Source organism: Cornus florida, unplaced genomic scaffold (assembly GCF_030987335.1).
Source record: "Cornus florida cultivar Cherokee Brave unplaced genomic scaffold, ASM3098733v1 CherokeeBrave_3.0.0_Hap2_Chr09, whole genome shotgun sequence".
Taxonomy (NCBI): domain Eukaryota; kingdom Viridiplantae; phylum Streptophyta; class Magnoliopsida; order Cornales; family Cornaceae; genus Cornus; species Cornus florida.
The window spans coordinates 87,842,249-87,853,579 of record NW_026775579.1 but is presented as its reverse complement, the minus strand read 5'-3'; the positions used below and the strand labels follow the sequence as shown (position 1 = coordinate 87,853,579).

At 36.8% G+C, this 11,331-nt stretch overlaps 1 protein-coding gene across 1 annotated transcript; it reads right to left on the bottom strand.

The window, feature by feature from the left end:
• Positions 1 to 358: 358 nt before the first annotated feature.
• On the bottom strand, positions 359 to 1,814 carry LOC132274923 (uncharacterized). Its single transcript, XM_059776289.1, has 2 exons — positions 1,203 to 1,814; positions 359 to 668 (listed from the first exon to the last, which is right to left on the bottom strand). Exons 1-2 carry the CDS (start codon positions 1,651 to 1,653, stop codon positions 448 to 450), a joined length of 672 nt encoding a protein of 223 aa, XP_059632272.1. The 5' UTR covers positions 1,654 to 1,814; the 3' UTR covers positions 359 to 447.
• Positions 1,815 to 11,331: the final 9,517 nt, after the last annotated feature.

Sequence of the window (11,331 nt, the reverse complement as noted above, 5' to 3'; positions counted from 1 at the left end):
AGAAAATCCCATAATAATATGATTATGATGGAGTTTGTGCGAAAAAGATATAGCAATCCTAAACATGTGGTTTAAGACTGAGAAGGGAAATTTCTAAGCTCAAAGAAGGATAATATATGAAGGAGGATATGTGTCAAAATATAATATGAATCATATTAAAGCATTCGATGACTGAGTACACTCAAGATTAGCTCACATCCTCAATCATTGAATTATTGAATCGAGAAATGAAATCACTATTCAATGAATCTAATGAACGAGGGTGTGAACTCACCGTGAGTGCGCCCTCATCCTAACCCACCTCTTTCCGAAATAATTGAAGTGAAAGTTGTGGATACCATTTAACTGCACACTGATATAATATCTGTATTTATTGATAATATTAATGGCCTATTAGTAATTTACAACTGTGTTTAATTTTTCATCTCTGTTTTACAGGTGCAAGCTTTATGAATGACCCTTAGTGATGTGTGTTGCCTTCTTCTTGTAGCTCATGATTCGCAAGCTCTGCCTCAGTATGTCCACCTCTCTCTCCCTTTTGGATCCTTCTTGCTCCATGGAAACTATTCTTGCTTGAAGAAGTTCAATGGTTTCTTCCTTGCCTTTCAGTTCTCTCTGTAGCTCCTCCATTAAGTCTTCCTCCTCTGTTCTCCAGCATAGCGTATCTCCTGCAAAACAGAGTATGTTGTTATCTTGAACAATCTTATTCTTGTTGAGTCAAATTATCTTAAATTCACACTATCTCATGTCAAACATCCTATATTTGGTCTCCCTTAGAAACATATGTATACTAAAATATATTTATATATGTGTATATATATTAATAAAAATCTGACATATTCAGACAAATTATTGATAAATTAGAAAACAATGTAAAATTAGGAGGCAGAATTGTGTGATGTTATTGAAAGACCTTGTTGTGCCCATTATTTTATGATAAAGAATGTGACGGCCTATATGGACGGGTATGGATAGACACTGGGTTAGCACAATCACAAGTCGCCTAGAAAAAGGAAAGGTGAAATGCTTATATGTAGTGGTGCTATCCAAGAACAAAATCGTCCGGGTTCAAGTCCAAAGCGGACATTATCAAATGCTATGACCATTCCCATAGCAGCAGATTGAACAACAATGGCTTACCATATGCTATATTGAGGAATATTATGCCATGTGGTAATAAGAAGATGAGGAGAGGGTTATACCTTGATTTGTCTTCTGAATGAGATCATCAAGCTCAATCTTGATAGCAAGATAGAGCTGCTTCCACTTCTCCACGGCCTCGTCCCGCCGAGCTCTCTCCTCCCTCATGTGCTCCACCATGTAGCTGGTAGCTCCCAACAGTGGCGGCCATTCCAACTTGTCACATTTCTCTCCCGCCACAATCTCATCCTCCATATCTCTAATCCTGTCCTCCCTCTCTTCCAACCTCTTCCTCAGCCTCTTCACCTCCTGCCTCAGCCTCTTCCTCTCGCGCTTCCACTCGGCTTCCTTGAGTGCATAAACCATCATCTCTCTCTCATAAGCTTGCCCCTCACTCTCTCTCATGCACATTACCTCGTTCATCTCCCCTTGGAGGACCCTTATCTTGTGTATCAAACCTTTCACATCTCTCTCACATGGGCTTCTCTTCTGCTTGCTTTGAATACTACCCATTACTGAGCCTTTCTTGCTTTATAATTTTTGCTCACACTCAACGAACATAACAGACAACACTCTTCTTATGCATATATATAAATATACTTATACATAAGTGCGTGTGTGTGGTCTGGATTATAAGATAAAAGTGTGGATGACATAAATTCTTTGCAGAGGCTCCTCCATGGATTTGAATGGGCTGCCACTAAATATCTACTGTAATTAATAGAGAGGTGTGGGAAGATGCCCGTGAAGAGGACTGGTGGTGAGTGAATCTAGTAATGATGGAGACATGCAATCAAATGTAAACACTTTATTTTTTTTATTTTTTTATTTTCTTGGCAATCAAATCTTAGGAGATACATATATAATATATATATATATATATGGTTGTCACATGAATCATTTAGGAGCATAGGCAAATCAATATATTTAAAAGCCTAATATACAGACAAACCACAGTGGCAAAGTGGGGCATTTGTTTCCTGTAATAAGGTGACATGAGTATGTACTTGGAGCATCTTTTTACCATCAGAGGAGACTGGCAATCGTTATGGTAATTGGAAGAAGCAAAAAACGTGTCCCCACCTACAATAATTCATTCATGGCTAGGCTGTTTTGGTAGGTTGGTTGAATTATTTTTTGATTTGATCACCAAACTTACCAATAATGTTAGGAAATTCATGGGAATGAAGTAGGTGGGAAATGGTGAGTTCTTTTACTGTTGGATTTCTGTCATAAGTTCATACCAAAAGAAGACAGAAGACTATCGATATGTCAACCAACTCTGTGATGGATTTCCACCGAGCCTCTAGTCCGAATTGTAAGGTCTCTCCTTTACAAATGGCCTGTTCAGAGTTCGAGCCCTTCAAGCCACATTAGGGGCATATTGTGGGTATGATTTTGTTTTTGGTTTTGGTTTAAGGATAAATTATACTTAATTCTCTTTAGGGTTGGAGAAAAATTATGCACGAGTCCACCATTTAGTATTTATTAGTTTGAAGTCCCTGAGATGTGGCGAATGTGCTCCACGACACTCCTAGTGTGTTTTTTTTTTTCTTCAGCATATAATATATTATTAAGGACATTATTGACTGTTTACATTCAAAGTCACATTTTGATTGCATAGAAATGAATTTGACGAAGGTTAAAGTAATAAACGTTGAACAGTCTACTCGTATATAAATTATATAAACCTCATAGGAGTTTAGTGTAATTTACCCTTGATTTACCTTACCCCAAAAAAAAAAAAAAAAAAAAAATCCTGTAAATCCTACCTTCTCTTAAAACTTGTCATCCATCTTTACCCAAAAAAACCCATAAATTCTGATGACTACGACCAAAATTTTTAAATAAATAAATAAAAACTACTAAGATGAAGCAAATAAATTATTTTAGAAAATTTTACTTGACATTTTGAACCTACCCCACGTTCGTTTATATCTACTTAGTTGCATTCCTAAACAATTTTTTGCTTTTTTTAAAAAAAAATAAAAATAAAATTTACCTCACTACCATGGCATATATTTACAAGTACATCACAATCTCTATTTATTTTTATTTTATTTTTTGTTTATTTTTTGCTTTTGGATTTAGTTTTGGTACATGAATGTTGTTCCACGTATGCACAAAGAGTAATGCAAATATGGTACCCTGTAGTCACCTATTAGTAGTGACTACTACTACATCATTGGATCCCCTAGGAATAAGACGTACGAGTATAATAATGACCACTTACCCATCTCAATACTCCATGCTTGTCTACTAGCCTGCCATTGTGGGTCCCTTTTTTCAACCAATTTTCAACGTTTTCCCGGTGGCTTTTAGACTACCAGCTTCCTGTTCCTGGAAAATAGTCCAATTATTTGCTTGGCTAAAATTGTGTGCATGACTGTAGATGTATATTTACTATTTAGTCATGATTCTTTGTCATGTGGAAAGAGTTAATCAATGGTAGCTCAAATCCTCTTTGAAGCATTGTGTAATTTATGCATGTACATATATATGTGTGTTTGTGTATGTATGCTTGATAGTTTAGAATTTTGAAATTTTTATCTTTTTGGTCTTCATATGTTATGGGCACTAGTTTAGACGGTATAAACCGTGTTACGTTAGGTATTTTTCAATTCATACTGGACTCATCATTATTTCGTAGTGCAGACACTGCTAAAAATAAGAGAAGAAAAATACGCTAGGTGTTTCCCGATCTTACTCAAAAGCTTAAGCTATTAAGTGTGGCTAACATATATTTGTGTCCATACCCTTCTACTAGTGGTTAAAGTACATATGGCGTAAGACAATTAGGAAAGAAAGAGAAAGCGGAGTCACACTCACTAGCGTGTCAATTCGCTTCTTGTTTTCTAGTCCCTACGCCCCCTTCTACATCAAAGGTTCAAGGCTGAAGTCAATTTTAATCTTGGTTCAAGCATCAATCCTTCCCTGCACTTTGGGTTCATCATAAAATATAAGTCATTTTACTTTTTATCTGAATCTAATACGAGACAAGACTCTCACTGTAACGTGTGGATAAATTTTTTTTATATCACCAATCCATTGTTCTTTGGACCTTAGGTAGGAAGGGCTAGGATGCAGATGGGCTAAGAAATTTGTGAGGGACAAACCCAAGTCCAGCCCTTTACTGTCAAAACTCTGCTTTAATATGAACTCCCGGACTTGGCCCTATAGACAGCTGCCAAAGCCCAAGCAAAATCTAATATGTTTATATATCTTTTGTTATTAAATAAATGGCCCATGACAGATACCAGAAGAAGCATATTATATCTACTGTACCCATAATACCCTTATTATTGCTTCAATTTATATAATATTTTCAAATTTTTTTGGGGGGAAGTTTAATTTATAATTTTCATGTCCTACTATGTGGTCAGTGGTCATGGATATATAGAGTTAAGATATAATAAATAATTGGGTAAAGTGCAAAAAAACTCCCTTAAAATATTGGCCATGTAGCGGAAAATTCCCCTGATCTACTAATTTGGCATATAACCCCCCTGAATTAACCAATTTAGTGCAATTAACCTCGTCCAGTGATAAGCCAGTTGAATTTGACCGTGACTGACGACACACGTGATGGGTCACGTGACAACCCAAATTTCTTTAAATGACCATACAACCTTTTACCTTTACACCAAAAACCACTTAAAACACGCCATTGTGCTAAATACACATTGTTCATTGTCAATAAAACAGATGATACCTTCACCACCATCCCCACAACTACACCTTCGGACACAAGGAAAACCACTGTCGCCTCGGCCGAATCATTCAAGAACAGCTCATCAGCGAAGCAAGAAATCATCGATCCAGCTCACTGGGGTAAAACCAGTAGAGAAAGGAGACCGAAGGTCGTCGATGGCAGTAGCGAAGCACCACGGTGGCTTCCCCCTCCAAAAATTGATCCACCGCTCCTTCCCGGAATCGACCCAGCACTGGTCCGCCTTACGTTCCTCTCCTCTTCTTAATGACAGCGGCTTTGCCCAAATTAGCCTCCGCTCCTTCCTGGTGCTTGACAGCAACAGGGATAAGCTCAATTGATGGTGTTAGCTGTGATGGAGGCAGCGGCGAGCTCAGAACAAGGAGGTTGGCGAATGAGGCAAAGCTCGGCGCTGACTTGCAACGGTGCTCAAAACACGGACACCATCACCGCACGATACCCAACACACCAACCCTGCTAACAGATCCAAGAACCTTCTCACCGTCCTCCGCCGTAAATCTCTGGCACCCGTCGCCGCCGTCGACTACCGCATAATTAAGTTTCGCCGCTGCGTCACCGTCTTCTTTCTTCTTCTCTTCTGGCAGCAACAAGATCCTCGACTTATTCGACATCTTGAAGTTCAATCCAATCGCAGAACGCCGTGGATTCACATGGCACGAATTTATGAAATTTTTGGATGCCGTCGAGGTCGTCGCCAGTCTGTAGGAGGGTGCCATCGGGGAGGAACTGAACAAAAGAGCACCACATGTCGGCGAGGGTCATTAACAGTCGGATTTGGTTGGCCTGGAGGTCCAAGGCGAAAGAGATGGGCCGATTGGATTGATCTACACACATCAATCGAAGCCACGATCTGAAGCTGTGTAACTCGTCGTACGCGTGTGAAACACTTTGCGAGAATATTTTGTCTTTTACTGAAACGACGTAGTTTTATATAAGGGGTAAAATTCTATTTTACTATTTCCGTTATAACTAATTGGCCGAAGATGTCACATTGGGGGTTAATTGCAAAAATTCTATAGTTTAAAGGGGCAAATTATAGTTTAGATAGATTAATTGTACATGGTCAATACTTCAAGGGGATTTTTTTGCACTTTACTGTAAATAATTTGCGTGGTCCAAGCTGCACGTGGGCCTTTAACCTATGATGGTCAATCCTAACTTTTGGGCCCAGCCTGAATTATAAATGCCAATAGGCCAGCGTAACATAATTATGATAAAGGCAAACCTAAGTATCATAAAAATCAATGGGGAAGACTTTCTTCTTGTTGTAAGCTTTTAAGAGTGTCAAATGTACGTTTTATTATTATTATTTTTTAAAAATGATAATGATAACATAGTAATCATAAGTAGCTTAATTATACGTTGATAAGAGGAATAACTGGCTTTGTTTTTATCAATGTGCCTCCGTTTATTTGGATGTAAAATATTTTTTATTTTTTTATGTTTAGTTATATTAAAATAATTACAAATAAAAAATATTAAAATTTAACCAAAAAAAAATAACCCTCGTCCGATGGACTCGATCTAGATTTTTGCCAAATACCAAAAAAATTAATATATATATATTACCTAAAAAATATTTTAAGTCGGAACAAATAGAATCCAGATTGCAAACTCATTAAATCTCTTGATGTGTATTCGTATACTAGTTCTATAATTAAAATATATCACTGTTTGTGGGTTTTGTTCTGCTTTACACGTAGAAATATCGGTTTAATTTTCAAAAAGTTCAGTTTCTTTTGAATGTTCAAAAATCTTAATGTTTCAATAATATTATTATGCATCACTGTAAGAAAATAATATATTCTCATATAAGTTTAGAGGTATTTATTTTTCATAAATTATCAAGAGGTAACGTACGTGATTGACATGGTTGTGTGTGTGTGTGTGTGTATTCTCTACATTGAACAATATTTACTGTCTTGTATTTACTTTCGTCAACAAAACTTTGTTTTGTTGCATCATTGGGATTTATCCTTCCATTACACTAACATTGTTCTCATGTAAAAAGTGGGGGTTGAAAAAAAGTTTGATTTTACTTCAAATAGATAACCTATACATATACTTTCCCAAAAAAGATAACCTATATATATACTGTATATATGTGTGTGGTGATAGCCTGATAGGTGAATCATCCAAGTATCCCCATTTTATCAGACAAAAAGCGAAGTATTGTTTAAGTGATGATCACAAAGAAAAACTTTTGAAGTTGAACGAGCATGGCTCATAATTAATAGAAGTTCCACTCATGATCTTTACAAGAGTTTTAGACCATTGGACCAAAAGATGGCTTTTGAATGTCCCACAGACCTAAAAGTAATTGGCGTAAAAAGAATCCACTAAATTTTATTATTGTATTCACCATGCAAGTTGGCTTGATATGAGATATTGAAAATAAAATTTGGTGAAATTGAAAAAAACAAAAAAAATTGATTTAAAGTTACAGAAATATTAATTATATTTTTTTCAATTTCAAAACTCTAATTCTATGCAACCAATTATAACCTGAATATGAACTCTAAGCAAACTAATGGTATGTAATTAGTCAATTATCTTGCTGGAAATTTATTTAAAAAATCAAGAAATTCTCAAAGTAATTAATAAATCCAAAAAATTCTAGTAAAAAAAATATATATATATTATTTTTGTGTTTGATAGCTGCAATTGATGCCTTAGAATTGAATTTGTGGACTGACTTAATTCAATCTTTAGGTTTCTAACTCCAACTCGTGTATTCTATGCTTCCAAAGGTAGTGACAAAATTTCATTTGATAAACTTTGGTTGATTAGTGAATGCAATTAGATCAAAAGCAAAAGATTTCATGATAGCATTAGGTTCTTCATGTAACTTAAACATATTTTAATCTTTTATAGATATTAAAAAGATTCTCTTTAAATTTTCAACTTGTATGTTAGTTTGTGAGAGCAGTTAATATAATTTATATGTTGATTATAATTGCATATATTTATGATTTCAAATGGATGCCTCTCCTCATTGCACAAAAGGCATGAATTTAGTTCATTGCCTAACAAAAATCATAAGTATTATCTGCATCTCAAACTTAAACTAGTTATGGTTATGATCGTGTAAATTTAATTTTCAAAATTTTGTAAGTTCCATAACGAGACCGACATAATTAATAACTTGAGACGGTGTGGTCAACTATCTTTGGATTTCTAAACTTTTTTTTAAGATGTGCATTTTAATGATTTGTCTCGTACTTTGAGATTTAAATATGTATATATACATATATATAATCAGTATAAAAGGCAACTTGTATTAGAAATAAGCTTATACGAGTATTTTTTAATTGTGCTTACAATTTAGGAAGGGTGGGAGTTACAAAATACTACTATAAATAATATTAACCGGCTATCAAATCATAGAATGTTGTGTAGTCTCAACCGTTCAAATTATGCTTTCTGCTCAAAACAGTTTCGAAATCCTCTTCAAACGTCGTCGTCTCTTTGTGTGTCAAAAGGGCGCGAGAACGTGCGAAAGGGTTTTTGCGAAAACCAAAAGACGTCCGTATCTGACGGAACCAATTTTTTTCTTAAAGTGGGGCCATAAATCATGATGATGGATAGCAGTCGCTGATCTTCTAGGTGGGCCCTGCTGCTAGCCTCACCAACTAGCAAGTACGGTTCCCCATCGCCAGAAGAGAGTTCGTTGGTTTTGACTCCAAGAATGCCCGTGATTTTGTACTGGAATAACAGAAATGCCCTACGCTCAAGAGTTTTTGTTTGTGTAATTCTTGTGATTAAAACATAAAGAAGTTGGGAATATTGTGGGCCTCTTTATCTATCACTTCTTATCAACACTGGGCCCAGTGGCCACAGTACGTTATGAAATAGTAAGACCATGTTGCGCAGAAAATGATTCTCTGTCTTGTGTGGTGTCATATTTGGTTGAATAAAAAATAGGGTTTAATGTAAAAAAAAACTCCTGAAATATGGAAAAACCTATAACTAACCCCCTGAATTTTTAAAAATGCACGAAATTCCTTAAACTATGAAAAAAAAATTATAGATCATTCCATCCGTCACTGTTCCGGTTGGATCTTGTAGTTAAAGTGATCAAGTGAAGGTCACATTGCATATATTATATTTTTAATGACCATAAAAAGACACTAGTGCCACTTATTTTAACTATTAAATCCATAACCCTTTTTATAAACCCCAAATACACCCTTATAAGGATGGCAACGGGAATGAGTTTAGGTGGGTGTACCCTCCCCCACCTCCGCAACGGTTTAAAAACTCCGCCCCATTTCCGTTCAAAACCGTAAAAACGGGGGAACTTTCCACCCCATTTCCGTAACCGTTTAATATTTTTATCCCTGCGGGTACCCACCCTGCCCTGTTTAAGACCACAATTTATTTATTGTTGAAATAGATTTGTTCTTTTTTTTTTTTTTTTTTTTTTCCTCATCTTCAATTCTTCATCATTGCAACTTTCCTTTTAATCAAATTCATTTATTACTTTAATATTATTATATAAGGTACTTAATATATATATATATATATATATTCTATTGAAATAAAAGTACTTAAGTAATTTGCCTATCCAAACGGGGGCGGGGCGACCTCCCCTCGCCCCCACACCAAACCCGCGCGCAATTTTTATTACTTGAAACCATTCCCGCCCATATAAGTAAAACGGTCCCCCAAAACCGCCAAAGATGAGGCGGGGCAGGGCGGGTAATCACGGGGGCGGGTCAAATTGCCATCCCTACACCCTTATCCTGTTGATCTTCTTCCCAACGTTGCTTAAAAAAAAATGACTCACAAACTAAACATAGCTCTGCTTTCCTTTTTCCCTTCCTCTATCCTCTATATATATATATATAGATAGATGTTGTATAGATTGCTCGGACAATGGAAAAAATTTCAAATAAACAATTTTGCTTCCCCCAGCAATTTGATACAGGTATTGTGGAAATTTAACATCTCAATGATTCGAACACCACAATCTCTGAGGAAGAAAATTGCCAAACCACCTGCTATACCCTTATAATTTCCTCCCAAATAAAGCCGTAACCTTTCCAAACGAAAATAGGTTTGCTTTATTTCAAGAAGATAAGAAAAAAAAAAATAGAGAAATTGAGCAATTAAACTACTCAATTGGGAAATTGTACATCTATTCTTCAAATCCTATGATAGTTGCTTCCGGAAATAAGGTCGACGGTTGTAGAGTCGTCGGCATTGGCATATTTATAGTTACAGAGGTTGTGGAGGCGCATGTGGTTGCACCGCGTAAGCTTGGGGTGGAGGACGAGTCTACTCGGCAAGTTGAAATAATGGTGGGGAAAAAATATAGTGGAGTGGCGGGCGAGGAAAGCCAATCCCGGTGGGTGGTTGTGTAGCAGCCAAGTCAAGCGGACTAGGTGACTCAGACGAGGTTTTGTGGGTATCAACCATAAGGATAAAGTGCTGGGGAGGGGTGCCTAAGCTGAGATCAATGAAGTACCGAAGCCGGAGATGAAGGGGAGTTAGGGGATTTGTGGCCACACGGGGCGGAGAAAATGACGGACATGTGGTAGGCATCAGAGGAAAGGGCTTCAGATGGGAAGGAAGTGGGTTTATGTGGATGTTGTTGGCCAAGTATTGACTCTGGAGGGGGAGTGAATAGAGTCTATGGCAAACAATGGCCAATTTTGGGTTTTGCAAATTTAACTAAAATCTTCTAACAATTATGCAATAATCAATATATAGGCATAAGCAATTTATAGCATAAATGTAAAAGAGATAAGGGAAGAGAGATTTGCAAACATTCACACGGCGATTTTAGCGAGATTCGGAAACTCCAACTCCTCGGCTCAAGACCCCTCTTGAGACTTCCCAATCCACTATGGCTTCTCCTTACGGGTGGAGAGCAAAACTTTACATGAAGCAACACCTTACTTCACCTTGTTAAGAGACAACCTCTCTTAGTTTTATTTTGGGTCACACCAACCCTTACAAATTGAAGCTAGCTTGCTTTTTCTTTCTTAGGCCACACCAGCCCTTACAAATTGAAGATCAAATTTGTTGCATACAAGTATATCTCTCAAAGATTGATATGCAAATCAAAGCTCACAACTTTCAGCTCACTCTAGAGTATATATGAATATATTGAAACTCAATACTCTATGAATGATATGGGATGAGAGAATATGATAAAAATGAAGAACAAAAGCTCTTTGGATGCTAAATAATGTTTGTCGATGGTAGCAACAACTAATCCCGAAGTCCCCTTACTCTATTTATAGAGTTTCAGCAGCCAATTCAAAAAATAGAGCTGTTATACACACCGCCCGAGAGGAAATAGCCGTTTGATTCAGATCTGGGCAAGGTTTGGTCGACCGAAATGAAACACCCTTGTGTTTCGGTCGTCCGAAATGGCTTAAGGTTGGATCAGCATTCTCAGTACTTTTGTTTCGGTAAACCGAAGTGAATCCCTCCTTTGTTTCGGTCATCCG